The sequence below is a fragment of the Gorilla gorilla genome, chromosome 21, assembly GCF_029281585.2.
Source record: "Gorilla gorilla gorilla isolate KB3781 chromosome 21, NHGRI_mGorGor1-v2.1_pri, whole genome shotgun sequence".
NCBI lineage: Eukaryota > Metazoa > Chordata > Mammalia > Primates > Hominidae > Gorilla > Gorilla gorilla.
The window spans coordinates 57,116,574-57,140,034 of record NC_073245.2 but is presented as its reverse complement, the minus strand read 5'-3'; the positions used below and the strand labels follow the sequence as shown (position 1 = coordinate 57,140,034).

Below are 23,461 nucleotides of genomic sequence, written 5' to 3'. Positions count from 1 at the left end.
ATTCTCCCCACTGCAGTGTTCACGCAACTTCCCTGAATATAGGGTCTCCTTAAACACATCTGAGCGCTGAGCTGGATGAGTGCACTTGGGAGACCTGGTGACAGGCACAAAAAGCATGACCAGGGCTAGCCTCAATACAGGGAGAAATCATGGATATTTAAAAATACTTTTTTGATTCAGATCCTGGTATGACTGAAGAGCAACACCGTGTTGAGAACTGGAGGAAGACAGGGTTCTGGTGCCAGCAGCTCTTCTCCAATCTTTAAAGCCAGGCTTGCTCACCAAGGTGCTCAGTAATGTCTCTCACCCCTGCCCATATATAGCATTAAAAAGTGAACAAAAGACAGATAAAGATAGAATTCAAAAAGGAAAAAAAGTAAGGAAGCAGAGGGACAGAAACTTAGAAGAGAAAACCAAGGTCAACAGTCAAAAAGGATGGTGGGAAAGAATGTTTAGATTTCAAAATTTAAAAGCCCCGAGCTAGGAAGAACCTGAAAACTGAGTACTCCTCAAGTGAAAGGCCATCTCTACAGAACATCATTCCTTTTTTTGTTTTTTGTTTTCTTTTTTGGAGATGAGGTCTCGCTATGTTGCCCAGGCTGGAGTGCAGTTATTCACAGGTGCAACCACAGGGCACTGTAGCCTTAAACTCCTGGGCTCAAGCGATCCTCCTGCCTCAGCCTCCCAAATAGTTGGGACTAGATGCACACACCACCACGCCTGACTCAGGACATTATTCTTAAAGGTATTATCCAGGAAACAGATAAGGTCATTCATAAAACACACGGCTTTTTTTCTTTAGCTCAGTGTTAACAATGAAAATAGATTCCACTATTGAAGCACAAATTGCAAATTGGTAACATAGTGAACATATTGCTGTAGGAAAGGGGGTTCAGTCTGGTGTGTTATATGAGCACTTGAACTTTTCAAGGTGTCATAAGCCAGTTATCTGCCACAAAGAATTTCCATTTCAGGATTCGAGTTTCCTCAGAGGAAGACACTGTGGACATTTGTGGTCATGAACTTTTAAGTGGCAACAGCCCAAACAGGTCAAGTGTCTTTAAGTCCCGAACAACGGCAGCATTACTGTGAATTACCATTAAACTCAAATGCCAAATGATGTGTGTCTCACTCCAAGTTCCAGCATCACAATATAATCTCTATAACTTTCTGTACAACTTTACAATGGAATTGTATTTCAATGATTATTTTGATATCAGATTAAACCTTCCAAAAAGTTACACATAATTCAGGTCTATTTTTTCTACCAGTAAGAGTTCTGCTAAATTACAAAACCCCATAATCACAGTGTTCAGTTTTTAAAAAATTAAACACACAGTAATCCTGTCAATGTTAATCAAAATCAAAACTTCGGAATGCCGTGGCATTTATGTGACCAATCTGAGTTTTAGATACAAATACCAGCTGTTTATCCCATGAACCATTTTTCCTAGGCTGAGGCTGTGAAAAATCGAAAGCCGACGTACGATTCTCTTTTTTTTTTTTTTTTTTTTTATCGCACAAGGGATATATGTTGAGGGTACAGAGTGACACTGAACAGATCACAAAGCACGAGAAACATTAGTTCTCTCCCTCCCCAGCGTCTCCTTCGTCTCCCTGGTTTTCCGATGTCCACAGCTGCAAGAGAAAGAAAGTATAATCAAAGCAGGGCTACTAAAAGTTCCCTAGGTAAGTGGCCCAGTATGTATAATCTTATCTCACTCAACAGTTTAAAATTATTCCTGTGTCACTGCAGACAGGGATGACTGCAAAGGTCAAAACTTCAGCAGTCATTTATAACAAATTTAACAACTTAAAACTGTAACTACATTTAACGGTACAAATCCCCTCTTGAAGATAACAGTGAATTATTAAGTAGGTGAATAGGAAAGAGACTATAAACCCTGTGGAAGTAGTACTTACAGTGAGATTGTCCCTAAGTAACTGCATGATCAGAGTGCTGTCTTTATAAGACTCTTCATTCAGTGTATCCAATTCAGCAATTGCTTCATCAAATGCCTAAAACAAAGAGCCTTTAGCAAAGAATTCACAAGTTCTCTGGAGTTAGTTTAGCCCACTTTATTTCCCGCTAGGTGAATATAACTTATCTTCTTGTACAGTACTTTGGGGGAACCTAGGCTATTATTACCCTGTCTGTTAGCTGTTTCCAGCAGAAGTATAAGGCATATTTACAAAGCACCAACCAACAATGACAGAAACTCCAAGGTAAGAACTTTGCTGTACCTAATAACTAAGCAGTATTACTGCTAACCCTAGCACAGTCATTCTGGGCCAACGCGTGTGATTTTTTAATTACCAAAGACATTTCTAGCAATCTTCTATTTAAAATTATTTATTTATTTAAACTAAAACTCAAAGGTCTGGATACAAGGGATAAAGTGAAACTCACATCACTAAATCTGATTTAAGTGACGGAACTTTAAGGCACCTTTCCTGAATAAAAATGTTTTTAAAAAGTTGTGTGCATGTTGAGGGACTACAAAAAATATGTAGAGAAGGCCAAAGGAAGAATATGGAAGGTAATCCAACACACAACAAGAATGTGCTGTGTATTTCTTTTATACAACTATAACCTCAAATCTTGGCATGAGAATGACAATGTATAACCAAGGCCCAAAGCTTGGTAAGAAACAACTAACTACATTCACCTGGAACTTTCTACAACCACCCGCAAAAAACAGTAATCAAACAAAGTCAGCAGAAGGTATTGAGAATGAATTAAAAAAGTAACAGATCTGTATTTATCTCATAAAAGATACACTCCCACCCCCAGAAAATCTTTCAAAAAAAGTCCAAGACAATGAGTATGTTCAGGAATAAAATGAAGTTAATAACACAAGCACTGTTTTGCTATGGTTAGATATCACAAAGGGTCTTTCTCACCGTTTTTGCCAGGCTACAGGCCTTTTCAGGAGAGTTTAGAATCTCATAGTAAAAGACTGAGAAATTTAGTGCCAGACCAAGACGAATTGGGTGTGTAGGCTGCATTTCTTTCTTACTAATTTCAAATGCTTCCTGGTAAGCCTGCTGGGAGTTCGACACAGTGGCTGTAACATAAAGATGAAAATATTAAAGGCTCGGTTCTTTCATAGGTATCACACATTGGACCAACTATCAAATTATTTTCTCAGTCCCAAATTGGGCAGGAGCAATGACCCATCAAATGAAGTGTCAGTGTCTCTGCCATTCAATTATACATTTGTTAGATATTTATTCTAACCCAAGTTGTATATTAAATGCTTTGGGGGAAAACAATTATGACAAAGTCTACTAAAGCAGTTAAATACAGCTATAACCTTTAACAATACAGAATGTGAAAAACCATACGTTCTAGTGCAAAGATCACAGGCTTTAGAGTCGATGGATCCAAACTTTAATTCCCAACTCTTACTCCCTGGGTCTGTGGCTTGGGGCAAGTAGAAACCTCCATAAACCTCAGTTTATATGAAAAATGGGCAGCCTGCCACCTAACTCGTAAGGCTGTGTGAAGAGTACGTGAGACTCGGAAGTACTTGGCACACAGGCACTTAATAAAGTGTGGTTAAGATTATCACCATCACGGTAATACATGTGATAAAAGCAATGCATCACTAGGGTAGTTTCGTACCACCAAGTATAAAAAGTTCACCGCTAAAAAGACAGCTAACAAATAATACTCAAGATAAGATCTTTTTAAATACACTGCGCACCAGGTTTGTAATGCCCTCCATACTTCCCTGTCAGATAAATTTTTATTTGCCCGCCCATGACCCCGTTCATCACAATGCTGTGGTCTTTTAAATTCTTAGTACGGTGACATTGGTGTCTATGGCGAACAGACAAAGCAAAAATCGTTAAGAAGTCCCTGTGAAAGAAGACTGGCTCCATTACTGGTTGAATTTCTTTTTAAAGATATTACTTACTTTGTTTGTTGTCTCCAGATGCCACTTCAGAAAGATACCTAAAATAATCTCCTTTCATTTTCAAGTAGAACACCTTACTTTCTGGTTGTGTAGCATTGGGAATAAGATATTTGTCCAACAGCTCCTAAAAAATGAACATTGTTAAGAATTTAGAATTATTCACAAGATGTTAAAACTAGTTTGAGATTCAAGATATACACTACTGCTTCTAAACAATTTTTTGGAAGATTAAAAAAACACCAATTTTTCATCCAAGCTACTAAATGTTGTTTAGCCCAGGTCATAACAGCAGATGCCTGTATTCTTCTGTTAAAAATCACTTTGACCATCCATAGGGGATAATTAAAGTATAGCCATACAATGAAATGCTTTGTAGGCCTTTAAAATGATGCAGAGCTACACAGATAATGGAAAGGCTCTCGAAATCTGAGTGAAAAAAAGCAGATTATCAATACCACAAGAATCCTATTTCAACATTAAGATACATATGTGTACATGCTCACAAATATATAAGGGAAAAGCCTGGAAGGAGTATGTTAATAATGGTTCTCTGGGTGGTAAGATTAGAAGTGATTTTTACTTTCTTATTTATATTCTTCTGACTTGTTCCCCCCACCATTTTTAAACCCACAAACTGGTATTACTTCTATAATTAAAGGGGAAAAAAATATCTTTCCTTAGGAGGAAAAAGGTGATAATAGAGCAAAACTGCCAAGAACTAAGTTTAAAGTCAGTCTGACCTGGGTAGAAATCCCTCTTCTGCCACTTATTATCTGTATGACTCTGGACAAATTACCTAATCACCTTGAGCCTCAGTTTCCTCAGCTATACGAAGGGTCATCTTCTAGGGTATAGCCATCTTCTAGGGTAGTTGTAATGATAAATAAGTTGACATACATAAAGCGCTTAACACGTTGCCTGGCACGTAGTAAGCACTCAAAGAGTAGCTAATACTATTAATAATAAATTCCTTTAAACATTTATGCTTACAACAAAAGTAGTTCTGAAGGAGTCCAAGCTTCGTATACAGAGCAATATTTTCGAAGAGTTGTTTTAGAATGTGGCATCCTGAAAAACTGGTTAAGAGGCAGTAAGTACCAAGCTCTTCTTCACATTCTTTCAGATGCTCTTAAAAGTTGGTCTACATTTCATGAATTATGGAACTTTCTTGCCCTTGGAATGCATGACATACTTCATCTGAATACCAGATGTACCTAACATTCAGGAATTAGTGCACCATTAACAAACCCCCAAATTACCAACAGGCAACAAATTTAGTCATGACACTCTTACGCCATGAGTCTAATAAAAAGAGAAGCTCAATGCAAAGCTTAGTTATAAGGGGATTTAATCAACCAAAGTGAGAAGATGCAGGGGGCGGCAGTCATTTTAATATTCTTTGTAGACAGACAGTGTGTAACTCCTAATAGGTTAGGGATACGGAGTGCTGCCTGATGGCTGACAAGCTTTGTGCTGGTTTTCAAAAGAAAGGAGTCATGGGCAGTAATTCAGAAAGGCAGCCAGCAGGGAAGGTGGTAGGTCCCCAAGTGTGAATTCCTTTTCCCTTCAAAGCAGCCCTCACTGAGTTCATTTTTACCTGATTTCACCTGGAAGAAAAAGAAAGTTCCCAATGGCTCAGGATGTGGGGGAAAGACAATATGATTATGGTTTGTTTTAGAGTACGTACCCCTCCCATTCAATCCCAAGTGGTGGCCAGAGGGAATCAATCATCTGACTAAGGGTTTATGTAAAATACAGGAGAGGAGAATGCCCAAAAAACTTTGAATTTGGCTCTGGAATGCATGCCGAACTTGATGGATGTGCCTAACTTTCAGACCAAAGCAGGACTTTACAGTGTGAAGGCATGACTGGGGAGAGGCTGAAAGGCAGCTCAGCTTTTTCATCTCCCTCCCCTACTGGCGATGACATCACTACGCTGACTAATATACACAATAGCCTATCTGTAGCTGTATCTATTAAAATCCTGTCTATCTGGCCTCAATTTTAAAAGATGGAGGGAGGCTGAAAAAATGTCACTGTTTTTCACAGGTCTTTTTGATAGGAGAGGAAAATATCTCAGAAGTGATGTACAACCTCTGATCAGGCAATAGGTGACACAAATTACATCATATGCTTAAAAATTAGTTGTAAATACCTGGCAGCTTTCCAGTATATTCAGACACCTCTCATAAGCTGTTTTGAGAGTCTGCATTTATACATTAAATTAATACTATTTAGAAACCACTGTTCAAAACAGAAGCACTGGCCTCTTACCAGAACATCATTGCAGATGTCCTGCAGTTCTGCCTCTATCTTCTCACGGTACTCTTTGCCCATCTGCTGCTTCTTCTCATTCCTCTCTGTTTTCTGCTCAATGCTGGAGATGACACGCCAGGAAGAGCGGCGGGCGCCTACCACATTCTTGTAGGCAACAGAGAGCAGATTTCTCTCTTCGTTGGAGAGTTCATGCCCCTGTTCTGTGACTGCCTTCATGGCTGCAGCCATATCATCATAACGCTCAGCCTGCTCAGCGAGTTTGGCTTTCTGTACCAGCTCACTTTTATCCATTGTCATTCCCTAGAACAAGAGCAAGAGAAAAAGAAAGAGCAAATGTCAGGTTTCGGGGCCCAGGAAACGTGTGTGAATCTTCTTCCAACCCATCTGGAAAGCATCATACTAAATGTGAAACATCTCATACCAAATGCTATCAACAATATTGATCATATATCAAACACCTCTAGGGTTAAGTACTTTGCTAAGGCCTTTATATTATTTTGGTCAAGTAATCTTCCCAACAGTCCCAGAGTAGGTATGTTCATAACAACTCCTTTCCCCTTCTTATGGGTGAAGAAATGGAGGGTCAGGGAAGGCAAGTGATATGCCCAGAGCAACATGCAAATAGATGGTGGAGAGCCAGAACTCCAGCTCACATCTATCTGGCTCTAGAGCTTTTGTTTTCTTCCATTAGCCTAATTCACCTGCCTGGCACATACAGACTGCTTAATAACTATTTCTTTAGAAGTTTATGCTTACTAGCCGGGTGCAGTGGCTCACGCCTGTAATCCCAGCACTCTGGGAGGCCGAGGAGGGCAATTCACGAGGTCAGGAGTTCGAGACCAGCCTGACCAACACGGTGAAACCCCATCTCTACCAAAAATACAAAAATTAGTGAGGCGTGGTGGCAGGCATTTGTAATCCCAGCTACTTGGGAGGCTGAGGTAGGAGGATCGCTTGAAACCAAAAGGCAGAGGTTGCAGTGGGCCGAGATCACGCCACTGGACTCCAGCCTGGGCAACAGAGTGAGACTCCATCTCAAAAAAAAAGTTTATGCTTACTATATATATGTCCTTGACTTCTCTCAGTAATTGTCTGGTTTGTTTGTTTTAATGACCTTAATCCAACTGTATCCTGTAATACAGGAAGTCCTCTCTTCATTGTCCTGTAAGCAACTCTGGTTTTGACTAAACCTGTTTTTTCCATAGTACAGGAAAGAGTAAGTATGATGTTTGTTTCAACCAATCCTGAAGCAAAAGATATGATTTTAAATGATCTATTTGGCTGCACCCATCAAGCAGTAGATAATGAAGGATGGGAAAGATTATATCACATCTTCTGTAATCTGCTAACTTTGTTACTAGGACACACTGCACAGGAAGAACATAAACTAAGGGCAGTCAGACTTGGGCTCTACCTAGCACTAGCTCTGCTACTTACTTACAAGTGGCATGACCTTGGTTAAATCACTTAACCTGAGAGCTTCGGTCTCTACTGGGCAATAAGAACACTACCCAGGGCTGGATGTGGTGACTCACGCCTAGGATCCCAAGAGTTCAAGATTATCCTGGCAAATCAGTCTCTAACATAGTAAGACTTCATCTCTACAAAAGAAGAAAAAATTGGCTGGGTGTGGTGGTGTGCACCTGTAGTCCCAGCTACTCAGGAGGCTGAGGTGGGAGGATCACTTGAGCCCAGAGTTCCAGGATGCAGTGAGCCGTGACTGTGCCATTACATTCCAGCCTGGGCAACCAAGTGAGACCCCTGTCTCTAAAAAAAAAAAAAAAAAAGAACACTACCAACTCTTTTAGTGGGCCTGTTATGAGGAACAAAAGACTTCATACATGTGAAGGCACCTTAAAAAGTATAAAGCATTATATAAAAATATCAGGCACTAATTTTGTATATGGTATAGGTTGCAAGAGAAAGGGGTGTATAACAAGATGTACAGCAACATAACTTGAAACCATAACTGAATTCATCTGAACCATAAGTGAGTTCATTTAAAGTTTTTCTGAAATAGACAAAAATCCTAGTGACTTCAGTTTACCAATTTATCAAATCCATATGCCAATCAGTGAATACCTCTTATCAACTCACAACAGTCAGTTCCCCACTGCAATAATCACCATTTACAGAGTGCAGTAATTTTAATAAGTAATTTTTGGATAAAATAATTGAAAAGTTATTTACTAAACAAGAAGAGTTAATTTTATGTACTGTTGGTTTAAATATTGATATATCAGTCTGTGCCACACAGTATAAAAATACGCTAATATCCTGAGCTATAAAAACATGAAATGCTACTTTAAACAGTAGTAGTAATGTCAGGTTTTTTTGTGTGCTTTGTTTGTTTGTTTGTTTGAGACAGAGTCTCACTCTGTCACCCAGGATGAAGTACAGTGGTGCGATCTCGGTTCACTGCAACCTCCACCTCCAGGGTTCAAGTGATTCTCCTGCCTTGGCCTCCCAGGTAGCTGGGATTACAGGCGCGTGCCACCATGCACAGCTAACTTTTGTATTTTTAGTAGAGACCGGATTTTGCCATTTTTGGCCAGGCTGGTCTTGAACTCCTAACCTCAGGTGATCTGCCCGCCTTGGCCTCCCAAAGTGCTGGGACTTACAGGCGTGACCCACTGCGCCTAGCCAATGTCAGTATTTTTAAAACAAATTCTTTCATTACTACATACATGGTATCACAATTTAAGGCTCTGAAAATGATTATTTGTTTGGAGACGGAGTCTCATTCTGTCACCCAGGCTAGAGTGCAGTGACGCAACCTCGGCTCACTGCAACCTCTGCCTCCTGGGTTCAAGCGATTCTCCTCAGCCACCCGAGTAGCTGGGACTGCAGGCATGCACCACCACACTCGGCTGATTTTGTATTTTTAGTAGAGGTGGGGTTTCACTACATTGCTCAGGCTGGTCTTGAACACCTGACCTCAGGTGATCTGCCTGCCTCGGCCTCCCAAAGTGCTGGAATTACAGGTGTGAGCCACCGCGCCTGGCCTCTTTGCTATTCTTAAATTAACCATTTTCTGCTGGGCGCAGTGGCTCATGCCTGTAATCCCAGCACTTTGGGAGGCCGAGGCAGGTGAATCACGAGGTCAGGAGATCAAGACCATCCTGCCTAACACGGTGAAACCCCGTCTCTACTAAAAAAACAAAAAATTAGCCGGGCACAGTGGCACGTGCCTATAGTCCCAGCTACTGGGGAGGCTGAGGCAAGAGAATCGCTTGAACCCGGAAGACGGAGGTTGCAGTGAGCAGAGATCGCGCCACTGCACTCTGGCCTGGGCAACAGAGCAAGATTCCATCTCAAAAAAAAAAAAAAAAGGAAAAAAAAACAAGAAAGTATGACCTCCACTCACAAAATGGTTTTGCCTCAAAGTCATTTCTGTATTTTCAAGAGAGAAATTCTACACACAGGGCCTTATCACCTAAAAATGTTTTAGGGAGCACAATAAGATACACTCAAAATCTAGGTGATTCAGAAAGAACTGATTCTCCAGTTCATAACTATAATTTTTCTTCCTACTGCTTATTATCTAAATCACATGCAGAGCTGTGTATTATATAAGGCTCACTAATTGTAAGCTTACACTCAGTGAGGCAAGTCTCACTTTGATCCATCTGACATCTTCACTCACAACACTAGAATAAAACTAAGGCAGAGAGAGTAATCCTCAAGAAACATTCCATTTGTTCCCTTCTATTTCCCAGAACCCCCACAGCAGTCAGAAGAGGCCATATGGTAGTTCTGTCCAACAAAAGATAAGTAGAAATGATGCTACTTCCAGGCTAACACTGTGAATATCCTACGTGTGCCTCCCCAGGCTATCTTCCCTCACAGCAGCCACTGAGAAGGCCATGTATTCTAGGCGGTATACAGTCATGCAACTGTGGAGTTTTTGTCAGCCTGAGTCCCCGGGTGACTGTATAGTGCAAGACTCCTGCAGATCTGCATTGGACACGCAGGGTGAAAACAAAAGAAACTTTTGCTGGGTTAAAACACTGAGATGCTGGAGCTGTTGGTTACCACAAGACAACCTGTTCTACTCTAATACAAGTACATCAAAAATACTCTACCATCTTAAAAGTATATATAGTTGGCCCTCCATATCTGTAGGTTCCAGATACACAGATTCAACCAACCGAGGTGGAAAATAAAGAAGGAAAAAAACACAAAATAAACAAGTATCTTCAGATTTTGGTATCCCCAGATGTCCTGGAACCAACACCCCCTGGATACCAAAGGATGACCACTGTCTTCATATATCTAACTTTCTTGACCATAAGGTCTTTGAGATCAGGACAATAAATATCTTCATCATTAAATAACCCTACTTCATGGTTCCTAAAAGTGCCAGGTACACCAGAAAGAAGCCAACTTTCAACGACCCAACAACCTTTAGAAAATTTCCAGTCTGTAGACTAATTCAAAGTTAGAAGTCACTTAGAGGCCCACTTCAAAGTTCATAGAACAGTACCTATGCAACTCTACCTGTGGATTACTCCAAATCATAAAGTACTGGCCAAAAGCCAATTCAGAGCTAAGCCATCCCATGTGGTATCATAATGGACTAATAAAGGATTGCCATTGCTAAATAATGCCATCAACCTCTTCAGCTCTACTAGGCCCCAAAATTAAGCTATCCCCCTTTTACTTCTCTCCTTCTCAAGGATTAAAAGTTAAATCATACTACTCCAAAGAATCTGGACTATTCAATGGGACCTCCCAAATATGCCTTCCCTATTTCCCAAAATAAAATGTACCCTTTCTGTTTGGGGTCAGCTATTTTAAGCTTCTCTGAGATTACTGCAAGATTTCTTAGAGACTGAGAACCATCATGGCAAGATAAGGACTGAATGCACACCTTTTTAAAATCTGTATCCATTTATCTGTTTCAAATATTTTTAATTATACACATACAGAAACAACTTACAACAAACAAAATCCATAGCTAAAGGTCCTGATGGCTACTGCTTACATAACTTTTGACTTATATAACATGGATTTTGAAGCAACTAGACCAATTTCAACAGGAAATGGGTTACACAACACCCAGCAGTTTGGAGGAAGGCAGCAAAGGAGAAATGAAGTTGTTCCTATTTCTACATCTACAATAAATCTCCCATCCAAAATCTTGCCCTAGTGGCAATGCTTTCAGTCACTCATTATCTACAGCCCCCTCCATGCCTTTGCTGTAAGACCCATTTTCCTATAACTCTGCTCAAGTCACTTCCTGCTCAAAATTCTTTAAAGTTCCCTGATGCCAAAAGCAGAGTCAGATTTCCTCCCCTATCAGTGAAAGCTTGCCAACCTATCTTCCAGACCCCCACATCATGCCTTCCACATCATATGTGCTTCTGCCAAAATGGTTTTCTTACATACAAAGTATGCTTTTCTATCTTTGCTCACCAAGCCACTCCCTCTACCTGGAATGGCTTTTCCCAAATTTACTCTGCATACAAGATTCTTCACAGTGTGGCTCAGATACCATCCCTTCCATGAAGCCTTTCTTAAGCTGTTTAAGCCATAGCCATAGCCACATGTGGCTATTCACTTAAAATGTGGCTAGTGCCACATATTGAAATCATATTTTGTTCATAATGGGTTAAGTAAAAACAAATAGAATCAATTTCACTTTAAAAAAATTTTTAAATGCAGCTACCAGAAAAACTTAAATTACATGTGGCTTATATTCTATTCCTACGGGACAGCATTGCTCTAATGAATATATTCTCACAAAGCATTTTGCTGATACCTGTCAATGTCTTACCATGTTTCTTCAGTACTAAAATTACTTACATAGTGTCTCCTATTTCCCTTCCTACACCATAAGCTCCTTTGGACATATCTCCCACAGCATCCTGTACATAATTGGTAGGAACAAATATCTGCTGAATGAACAAACTGATCCTGAAATGTAAGCATAAAACTGCAGAGTTGGTAGAGTTCTCCCTTTTCTCAAATAATTCAAAGCACCTATTAGCCTCACAAGCATATTAAATCTTCATTACATTTGTACCTAGTTTCTTGAATTTCTGTGCCCTCTGAAATTCAAAGAGTAATTTACTCTTCCAATCAGGCATGGCAGATCAATCTATAATCCCAGTGCTTTTGGAGGCCAAAGCTGGAGCATCGCTTGAGACCAGGAGTTCAAGACCAGCCTGGGCAACATAGTAAGACCTTATCTCTACAAAAAATAAAATATTAGCCAGGTGTGGTGGCTCATGCCTGTGGTCCCATCTACTTGGGAGGCTGAGATGGGAGGATCGCTTGAGGCTAGGAGGCCAGGGATGCACTGAGCCATGACTGCATCACTGCACTCCAGCCTGGGTGACAGACACCCTGTCTCAAAACAAACAAAAAATTACTCTTCCTAAATTACCTCTAGTCTTGCCTTTGTCCTTACTCAGTAACTTCCAATGACTCCCTTTTGGCTACTCCATCAAATTTAAGCTCTACCTGGCTTTCAAATTCCTGATAAATTGTCTCCTCTTTACTTGTTTGGCTTTCTCATCCACTGTTCTCCAACATGTACCTTTCTCTCAGGCTGGCCAGCACCGCATGCCCTATAAACACAATGCTCAAACGTGTCTGAAACTGCTTTTGCAGTCCCCTTCATCTAGAGTGCTCTCCTATTTACTGCCTGCCTATCTGAACCCCATCCATTCTTCTAGGGCTACAAACCCTTCCCTGACTGCCCTAGCCCTCACTGATTTACCTTGCCTATGACTCTGAATATACTTATAGCCTATTACATGGTCTAGGACTTCTTTACGCCATTCTGTGATACAGATGAGTACTGTACCACTTACAGCTTCTCGTGTGTGCCCTCAAAGGAAAGCTTCATGTCTGTTTCACATTTAATGCTTATAACTGTGCTAAGCACAAAACTCATATGCAAATGAATATCAAGTTTTTCTACAAATCATTATTGGGAGAGCACAAGGAACACAGAGTACCTATATGTAGTATAGTCGGAAGGCAGCAGGACTGTGTGTCACAGCGCAATGTGCCACTATACAGCCATGTGAGCATGTTAAATCTCAGCCTTCCAATCCATAAAATGAAGATGGCATCTACCTCAGTAGAGTTGCTGTGAAGATGACGCGCAGGGAATTAAAGAATACGAAATGTGGAAATCTTCCTTGAAAAATGCATAGTGCAAAATCAAACTGAAGTACTATTATTCTTCTCCACGACTATTACACTGTAGCAGCCCATAAAACCATAAGCTTGAATTTTCTTTTTAAATATACAATTTTGTGACAAGGAAAAGCAAAAGTCTAGATTAATCTTGTACAGATAGTTAGTATGTTATGTTAAAATGGACATATATGTTAAATGTAACTGAAGTTTATCCATTAGTTTCTAATTGAATTTTCTAGTGATATGCCATGATGGAACAACCTACTGTTGTTCCAAGACTTTGAATGAGGTTCCCACTAAAAAAAAAGTCAGCAAGATACTCTTTATTTGTCTCCTAAAAAGTTTTTGAAAGACTATAGTCTCATCACCAGGCCTGGCACCACTGCAGAAGCATCAAGATACTGGCGCAGGCAAACTCATTAGAGGCCACAAAAGGCCCAACCCTGCAGTAAGCCAAGAGATTTTCCTTGTGATGGGCATATTTCAGGAAGAGACTGACATGCTTGAGAACAGGAGCTCTCCAGCACACCTATATGATGATGATGGCTGTCAATCTGTTCTAAGCCACTGGATGCAGTAAGTCAGGACTGGGAAGCATTTGTTGATAAATGCAGAGATTGCTTAGTGAAAAAATGGAAGCAAATCTAAATATCCAACAATATGGGAATGGTTTAAAAAATAAGGAGACTGGCCAGGTGCACTGGCTTACATGTGTAATCCCAGCACTTTGGGAGGCCAAGGCAGGCAGATCACCTGAAGTCAGGAGTTCGAGACCAGCCTGGCCAATGTGGTGAAACCCTGTCTCTACTAAAAATACAAAAAAATTAGCCGGGGTGGTGTATGACTGTAATCCCAGCTACTCAGGAGGCTGAGGCAGGAGAATCACTTGAACCCAGGAGGTGGAGGTTGCAGTGAGCCGAAACTGCGCCACTACACTCCAGCCTGGGCGACAAGAGCGAAACTCCGTCTCAAAAAAAAAAAAAAAAGGCAGGGGAGGGAAGGAGATAGATGGTACAAGATTACGTGGCCATCAAAAGAAGAGATTTAATGTCATGAAAAGATTTATTTAAGAGCAATGGGGGCTGGAGGGACGAGGCTGCACAATATTTTATTTCTGTAAAATATCCCCTAAAGAACAAACAAACCCAAACAGAAAGGTTACACCAAATGGTTAACACTGGTTCTGTCTCTGGGTAATAACATTATTATATCCTCATTGTCCTATCTTTTTAAATTTTCTTCAAGAATGTATTACTTTTTTAAAAATTGGGTACTATTTCTTTTTTTAAGAAAAAAAGTGTTTTTCTGTTTAAAGAGAAACCACTAGTGCAGATAAACAGCTATGAAAAATAATTCTAAAGGTACTCACAAAATAGGATTTTCTTCAAAGAAACAAAATCCTAAATCCGATAATAAATGCTGAAAATAGAGGATCTAGGAAACAGCCTAGCCCCTCTATCTCAATTCCTTCCCCAAGGGACATCTTTCTAGTCAGGGTCAAAATACTGAGAAGTTATTTCCCAGTGGCTAGAGCAGATATCCTAGGAGAAGAATCAAAAAAGAAAGAAAGAAAAGAAAAAGAAGACTACCTATTGCTAATCCATTTTTTTTTTAATAAAGGCAGTGCAAAGAGAAAGGGTTGAAAATGACAGCTGTGGCCTTTAGAAGCACTGGCTTTCAGCTATGTTTTGTTTTCAAGGCAAAGAACATGCTCGATTCGAAAATAATAAGCTTTGAATTTAATAATTTGTTAGAAATTTCAGATGAAGACTCCATTATTATATGTCAGGAATTACCCAAGCTCTATACATATAAAATATATGGTGGGGTCTGCTTTTAGCAAGCCTTACATACACATATGAGCTTCTAAAGAGAAAGTAGGTGATTTTTCTACATTTCCACATTATAACTTATCTGAATCTGTTTTCTCAGTGTTAAAAAGAGACACTAATAGCTATCAAATAAGATAATGAACATAAAATGCCCATATAGTGCTGGTTAGAGTAAAGGCTCATAAGCCATTCTTATTTTTTATTCTTAAGCTACCTCACAAAAATGTAACACATATAATCCAATGTGTGTTGAAATAACTAACAAAATGAAAAACTACCAAATTTCTAAGAACTCTTTGGATTATTCATTGAGAGGTATTTAAAAGAAAGCAGTGTAGTCCTCACCTCAGAGAGCTTAAACTCTAGTGGTAGAAACACAAGAAAAGAGCACATGTATATCTATTACACATCAATTAAAAAAAAAAACAGCACACGTTTGAGGGTTACAATGCCTCTCCTTAGAAAGCCAACCAGACAGAACTAGAGGAAACAGGTTTAAAGGTAGCTAGGTCGTGACTTAAAAAGAGATGTTATTAATAAAGTGCATGTATGTTTTTCTAGATGAAATAAAAATCAAAGGCCAAAGCAGATAAAGAAATGAGAATAAGGAAGAAAACTGACAAGAAAATCTGAAAAATCTAGGCTTGAATGTTTCAATGGGGTAAGGAACTGATCACATATTCTGAACAGCATTCACAGATGTACCATTCCAGATAGAGCATCCACAGCACTGTAAAGCAGAAGTTTTAGTTCTGGAGTCTCTCTGCTGAAGAAAAATCAGATGCCAAGCTACTGCAGGAGGGACTGAGAAAGTCAGTGGGACCAGGTGGTTAGTGGGTGTTACCCAGAAAAAGTTAAACACTCCTGGCTCTCAGAGAAAACTACTCACTAAAAAACACCCACTATAAAACTGTCTGTGTGCCATTCTACATATAAAATTTAGAGTCCTGTAATAAATTTAATTCCATTCAAACATTTGCAGGTTCTTTGTTAGGAAACAAAACACAGCATATCTGTAATACAAAGTCATTAGCACTATGTCCAGTGAACACTGAATGTGGAGAGAAACTGCATTTCTATTATTTCAAAATCCCTTCCCTCTTTCACATCAGTTGTTGCATATCATTGCTAATTATGTCCAATTAGCCATGATTAAACTTACTGAGGGTGTTAAGTGACAGGCGCAAGGTTACACATGTGACTTAATGGTAGATATGACAATAAATTGACTTCTTGGCTTAAGTAATCAATCCAAAAGACACTATGTTAATTCTGATCCATAAAGACAGCCCAATTGGTTGACCTTATGAATAATTTCTACAATTTGGGGCCCACTGACATAATGAAGCCTATCAGTCTGATTTACCAGTACCGCACACCAAGTCCACAGGCTATGTGACCTCTGTGAATTTGTTTTCTCATCCATAATACAGGCAAATCTGGGCTGGGCGTGGTGGCTCACGCCTGTAATCCCAGCACTCTGGGAGGCCAAGGAGGGTGATCACTTGAGGTCAGGAGTTCAAGACCAGCCTGGCCAACATGGTGAAACCCCGTCTCTACTAAAAATATAAAAAAATTAGCCGGGTATAGTGGCAGGCGCCTGCAATCCCAGCTACTTGGGAGGCTGAGGCAGCCTGAAGGCGGAGGCTGCAGTGAGCTGAGATCACACCACTGCACTCCAGCCTAGGCGACAGAGCAAGACTCTGTGAAGAAAAAAAAAAAAAACATAGGCAAATCTACTTACTAGGGTTCCTGTAAGGAGTAAACCTGTTTATGATACAAAACAGTAAGCACTCAAATAAATGGCAACCACAGTACATTCCACACAAAACTTAAAAAACCAATGGTCAGCCAGTGAAGGGAAACTTACTATGTACCTCATTTATTTTACACATACTCTGCTTTCTTTAAAGACTTTTAAAAGAAAGGCACATAACAATTTCCCTATGCTTATTTCTAAAATGGCCCTTATCACAGTTTACTGCAATGCAAGTGTCTCTGCTGGCTCCCACACCGGATTGTGAGCTTAAAGTAGGAAACCGGCCAGGCGTGGTGGCTCACGCCTGTAATCCCAGCACTTTGGGAGGCCGAGGCAGGTGGATCACAAGGTCAGGAGTTCAAGACCAGCCTGGCCAAGATGGTGAAACCCTGTCTCTACTAAAAATACAAAAATTAGCTGGGCGCAGTGGCAGGCGCCTGTAATCCCAGCTACTCAGGAGGCTGAGGCAGGAGAATTGCTTGAACCCGGGCTTCAGAGGTTGCAGTGAGCCAAGATCGTGCCACTGCACTCCAGCCTGGGAGACAGAGTGAGACTCCATCTCACAAAAAAAAAAAAAAAAAAAAGGTAGGAATCCAGACTTGTATCTTTGGACACCCAATGTGGAGCACAAGGCCTAGCACACTGAGTGACTGCTTGATCAACTGATGCATTCTTAAAAAGTGAAAAAGCAATTATTTCCTACATGGACAGAGGAAGGTAGCACACATCTGACCTATAAAATACAGACTGTTTTTATAGTCTTAGACTACTTTTTGAAAAAAACCAGCCAGCTCTCATCAGGAGCAACACTATACATTTTGACTAATATTTTTCAGCTACCAATCATTGTATTTATAGATTCAAACTGACTTTCAACAAGCCTTTGGATTACTTTCTGTCCATCTCCTCCATTCAGAAGTCCAATCAGTTCGCTATACAAAAAGTTCACTATACAGAAACCCAAACCAGCTAACTCGTTTAGTAAATAACAAAAATATCCATCCATCATTTATGGCCTGCAAAGCACTCAGGGATTCCTAGAAACGCATTTGATCCTAAGTATCCTATGAGGCAGGTGACATTGTCCCGTTTTATAAACGCAAAGAGTTAACTCATTCAGGGTCACACAGCTATATATGGCAGATCTGGGATCTAAACCAACATTAATTTTAAAATTAATGCTCTTTCCTTTATGTAACCCTATCTCCTAAAGATCAGTTATGAACTCCAATGCTCACTTAAGGAAAAGAGAGAATTGTCAACTTTTAAAAGAACTATACAAGGTTGTTACAGTGAAATTTTAAAACTGGCCTATTAAGCTAATGTATCTAGCTTTAAAAATAAAAACAAAACCAAGGAGTTAAAAACAGCATAAAAACATGCCAAAGACTCATCAAAATGTCAAACAAATTTTAAAGGAAAGCTCTTAGCTGAGGGCAAATAATAATAATAGACAGGACCCATATCTACTTTATTGTAGCCTTCAATCTTCTTGTCCTGGTCAAGGCCATTCAGAAATAACTTCCTGTTGGTTCTCTTAGGGAAAACAATAAAATAAACTAACCGGTACGGGAAAAACTTACATAATAAAGAACTGGCCAGAATTAAAAAAAAAAAAAAGTTAACTAACCTACAATCTGCTAGGAATGACTTGAGGCCACTGATCATTTACATCTCATTACAAGTATCAGATACATATAACCATACCTCAATTAGAAAATCTTTTAGTAGAGAAAGCAGTAAGATGATTGGCCTTCAGCACACATATCATGAGACAGAAAGCACTTTTAGTCTGTTTCCTCAAGTATTCCCCTTAGAAAAATTCCCTCAGAATCCAGCTCCAACCGTTAGTTTCTCCATCATGCAATACAGATGACTGCTAAGATCATATTCACATAGAGATCAAAAGGATTCTAAAGCTTAAAGGTTGCTATTATATAACCATAATTTCTTGCCCCTTAACTAGTGAATTGTCATCTTTCCCTAGAAAAATGTAGAAACAAGGAACTTAAAAGTATCTTTACAAGGAAATTTTAGTTCATTCTCTAAGGTACCAGCATTTAAAGGAAAACTCAGTTTGTTGACACCGAAAGAGCAGGTAGCACAACAGGATGTTTTAATTTAGAAGTTTCTCTCTATTTACGTAGATATATTTCCTCATTTCCTCCCTGCCAACAAAATGAGAAAAATCTGAACATCTACTGATGAAGTCGTAAGATAAACAAAAATTAATGGTCACAATCAAATTCTATTAGATGAAGAACCTAAAATTCTATGCCAAAGTAACTGATGACTTTCTCCCTAGTATGAAGCAAGTACTAGAAAAACTGGATTGTTCACAAGCTTGCTTCCTGATGCATGCTAGCAATTATCATCCCTACAGGCCAGAATGGGTATATGCTCCACAATAAATTGTCCTGTATCTATCTTCAAAAATAGCTAATATTCCCATTCAAACGTTTACTTTATTAGGATTGGTGTAAAGAAAAATTAAGGACTAAATGGTGTTCACATAAAACACATACATGTGCTGTCCCTACCACATGTAGAAATCTATAATATCATTCCTCAGAACCAGATCACCTGGTTTCATTACTGGTTCTGGCACTTACCTTCCGCTGTGTGTGAGACCTCGGGAAAATTATCCTTCTCAGTGCCTTAGTTTCCCCATCTGTAAAATGGGGCTAACAGTCTTACCTTTCATTGGTTGTTATGAAGACTGAGCTAATATGCTTAAAGTGCTTAAAAGAAAGCTTAGCACACAGTAAGTACTGTAAGTGGTAACTATTATTATAGACTAATTGTCTGATACCACCTCATCAGTTGGTGAATAAATCACAAATCGATGGATTCTATATAAATGTCCATGAATAGCATATATGCTATGTCTAATCTATACACGTGTATATTCATGCAGATGGTCAATAACATCTATTGAACCCCAACTATATCCCAGATGCTTATTTTCATTATTGAGCTTGTCGCAACAAAAATATATCAAAAGCTGCATTACCATGTGTGTTATATAGACGAGAAAATGATTCAGAAAGACTGGATTTGCCTATATGCAAAATAAAGTCCTATAATAATACACCATTTTTTGAAAGCAACATGTGTACAAAGCAGGGTTTAGTGTCATCAGATGTTAACTGGAGAGAAAAAGCCATTAATAGTGAACTCTGATTAAAAAACAAACCAAAAGCTTATATTTAACAATTTACAGTTTATAAAAAAGGCTTAATGATAACCCTGGAAATAAGAAAACCAAGAACCAGAGATTAACATGCTGAAGATTCAGAAAGCTAGAAAATATTGCAGGCAAGATTTCAACCAAATTTACCTGACTCCAAGTCCAGTGCTCTTCCTGCTTCTCTATCCACAGCCGAATGGGCAAAATGCACTTTTTGTAGCGGCCCAAATCTCTGGAGACTCTGCCTAGAGAAGCAGCATCATGGGAATTTGCTCAGCCTGGTTTTATAGAGGCTGCCTCCCTGATCTATAGCGCTCCAATTCTAAAATGGCTTCAATATAACAAGCACTGCAAGATGTGAAATGTACAAAAGATAACAGGGTAGGAGTCATACTCCAGGGGCTGGCAATCCATAAATATTTGCTACTGATGAATGAGGATATTCAGTTTGAAAAAAACTAGGTGTATAGTCTAGGCCAAATCACCTCATTTCTCATAAAGACTTCATCTGCAAGATAGGTGAATGGTTTCTTATCTCATTGGAAGGACAGGCCAGGAAAATAATTCTGCAGTTGCTACAGGATTATTAGCCTTCCATTTTGAAAGCCACACTTAAATTTCTAACTTAGGTCCAATAAGATTGACAGGTTTTACACTCACACACTGTGTGTTGCCAAGGACAGGGATCCAAGAAAAATGAGGGCTCAAACAAATGAGATATCCCTAAGTAAGAAATAGGGTACACTGGAAGCAGTCAAGAAGAAATTCACCAAGAACAAATACTTATACACATTTCCAAATGAAAATGCAAAAGCTGCAGTGTCCAGGTCTACAAACTGCATCTGTGTCTGGCTTCACATGAACTGACAGAACGAGAAATGCAGACAATTTTCATATTCTTATAAGTGCTTCACCTTTCTCTTTTGGTTCCCGAGGCAGGCTGATTTTATGTTCATAGCATCATCTTGCCAAATTCCATCTCCCACACAGGGCAAGCAAAATCAGGACCTGATGCTATCTAGCCTTACCAAAGAGAAATGCAATGAAGGCAACGACAAGAAACATGTATTTTACAGAAAGGTTGGCAAATTGCTTACCAAGGCTGCCACCTCTGAAAACCCCATTACATGGGAGTTCTCCATTTGCGGCAAAGATGCACTCACCTTCCCACCTCTTCTTCCCTCCGCTCCCCACCCCTCGACCAGGAAGCCACCGGGCAAATTTCAGACCGAAAAACGTGCTAACACACAATATGGGGGAATTTGGGGTAAAGACACAAAAGAATCTGGCATTAAATGACGGTAAATACTGTGGGAAAATACTCCGATTCTCATCCCCTGATATTTTTTCCTGGGGATCCGGCCTGACTCAGTAACCGGCTCCAACAAACAGATTTTCTTGATTCAAACCCAATTCCCTTCCTAGGGAATCTTGGGTCCTGCCAGGCTCCATAACCAGTGAAGGATGATGAAATGGTTTTACTGCAAAATGGGAGGGGGTTCCCCCACTGCTGTCTCCCAAGGTTAAACCCCTTACTCATCCAGGAGGAGCCAAACACGGGGACTGGGGCTAGAAAACTCATCCGCGTTTGATTAAATTTTAATTTCTGGAAACCAGAAAGCACGGAGCAGAGGTGACAGGGCTGAAGGGGACGTTCTTGCCGACCAAGACGCAGGGAGGGGTCGCGTGGGAACCGAAGCAGATAGTGAGGGAGGGTCCGGGATCCCCGGCTCTGCTGTCCCTTACGGCACAGTACGGAGTTGCACCCCGCCCGGCCGGCAGGACCTCAGGCGGCCCGAGCCTCTCCAAGAGGTAAAGGGCCCGGCCCCGGAAACAGGGAGGGGCCGCTGCGAGGTCTGGCCTCGCCGCCGGCGGCCGCGCGGAGCGAAAGAGGCAGCGCGCCGCTACCCACCGGGGCCCACCCGCTGGGCCGCCGTCGTCGCAGCAGCCAGAGAGGGGCTTCGAGTTTGGGCCCCCGGGGGCCCCGGTCGGACCCCGCGCCGCACTCACCGTGGGAGGGCTGCAGGGAACAAAGACCCTTCCGAGCGAAGCTCCGAGCGAGATGACCTCTTCCTTCCTAAGCCCACTCCTCAGGCGGCGGCAGCGGTGCCTGCAGTGGCTGCAGCGGCGGCGGCTACCCCGGCTCCGGAATCGGCGGCGGCGGTGGCGGCAGCTCCACTTCCGCTCCGATCGCCACTTCCGCTCCGGTCCTGGCCGCGCCCCGCCCCAAACCGTGTTCTCATTGGGCAAGCGAGGCACGGGGTTGCCACGGCCCCACGGGAGGGGCGCAGACGGAAGGGAGGAGGAAGAAGAGCGAAGGGCAGGGTTGCAGGGGCCGGGGCAGGGCGGATGGCCGGGGGAGGGACCCAGGAGGAGGTGGGCGGAGAAGAAGGAAATGGGGCGGGGGAGCGGGAAAAGGAGGTGGGAGGAGAGAGGGCGGAGCTGGGGGTGGTCAAGATACGGGCTGTGTGGGAACAAGGAGGACTAGGAGTGTGGTCTGGATGGGGATTGACATTTCTGCTGGAACTGGAGACGCGCCAGGGCCAGGCCCGGAGATTCGAGGTTTAGCAGTTCCCCCTCCACCCCGAAAGTAATCCTCACTGGGTCGGAGGCCGATGTCAGTCCTCTTACTGTGTGCTTTGGTAATATTGGAGCCAGGGAAGAACAGAAATTGCTCATCCCTCAATGTTCATTTAATCCTTTCAGTCCTTCAGGGTACTTACCTTTTCCTTCTTTGGTAGACTGAAGAGGCCACGTGAAGTGCCAGGAATCCAACGCACAAACGTCTTTTTAAAAAACCTGTGTAGGGCCGAGCGCAGTGGTTCGCGCCTGTAATCTCAGCATTTTGGGAAGCTGAGGTGAGAGGATTGCTTGAGGCCAGGAGTTGTAGGCTGCAGTGAGCTATGGTCATGCCACTGCACTCCAACCTGGGAGACAGAGTGAGACTCTGTCTCCAAAAAAAACCCACAAAAATCTGTGTACATGATTTCTTCTTTAAGATGCCCCCTCGTTGAGGAAGTTCAGGGAAGGAAACAGGCCTCCATGGCTCCCCTCCCCTCCATGACTGCTTTCACAATTACCAACATTCTACTCCTCTCAAGGTAGTTGATTTTGTTTTGTTTTGTTTTGTTTTGTTTTGTTTTCTGTTTTTGAGACAGAGTCTCTGTCGCCCAGGCAGTGTCACAATCTTGGCTCACTGCAATCTCTGCCTCCCAGGTTCAAGCAATTCTCCTGCCTCAGCCTCCTGAGTAGCTGGGATAACAGGTGCATGCCACCACTCTCGGCTAGTTTTTGTATTTTTAGTAGACACGGGGCTTCGCCATAT

General features: G+C 41.2%; 1 protein-coding gene across 3 annotated transcripts; it reads right to left on the bottom strand.

The window, feature by feature from the left end:
- Nucleotides 1-1,489: 1,489 nt before the first annotated feature.
- YWHAB (tyrosine 3-monooxygenase/tryptophan 5-monooxygenase activation protein beta) lies at nucleotides 1,490-22,364 on the bottom strand. Of its 3 annotated transcripts, none has more exons than XM_063702500.1 (7): nucleotides 22,147-22,325; nucleotides 20,287-20,381; nucleotides 6,198-6,500; nucleotides 3,924-4,047; nucleotides 2,905-3,068; nucleotides 1,924-2,019; nucleotides 1,490-1,638 (listed from the first exon to the last, which is right to left on the bottom strand). In XM_063702500.1, exons 3-7 carry the CDS (start codon nucleotides 6,495-6,497, stop codon nucleotides 1,582-1,584), a joined length of 741 nt encoding a protein of 246 aa, XP_063558570.1. In that variant the 5' UTR covers nucleotides 6,498-6,500; nucleotides 20,287-20,381; nucleotides 22,147-22,325; the 3' UTR covers nucleotides 1,490-1,581. The 3 variants fall into 3 exon arrangements, with proteins under 3 accessions (XP_063558570.1, XP_018872509.1, XP_004062260.1); XM_019016964.3 differs by lacking the exon at nucleotides 22,147-22,325 and adding an exon at nucleotides 21,051-21,092; XM_004062212.4 differs by lacking the exon at nucleotides 20,287-20,381 and having other exon boundaries at nucleotides 22,147-22,364.
- Nucleotides 22,365-23,461: the final 1,097 nt, after the last annotated feature.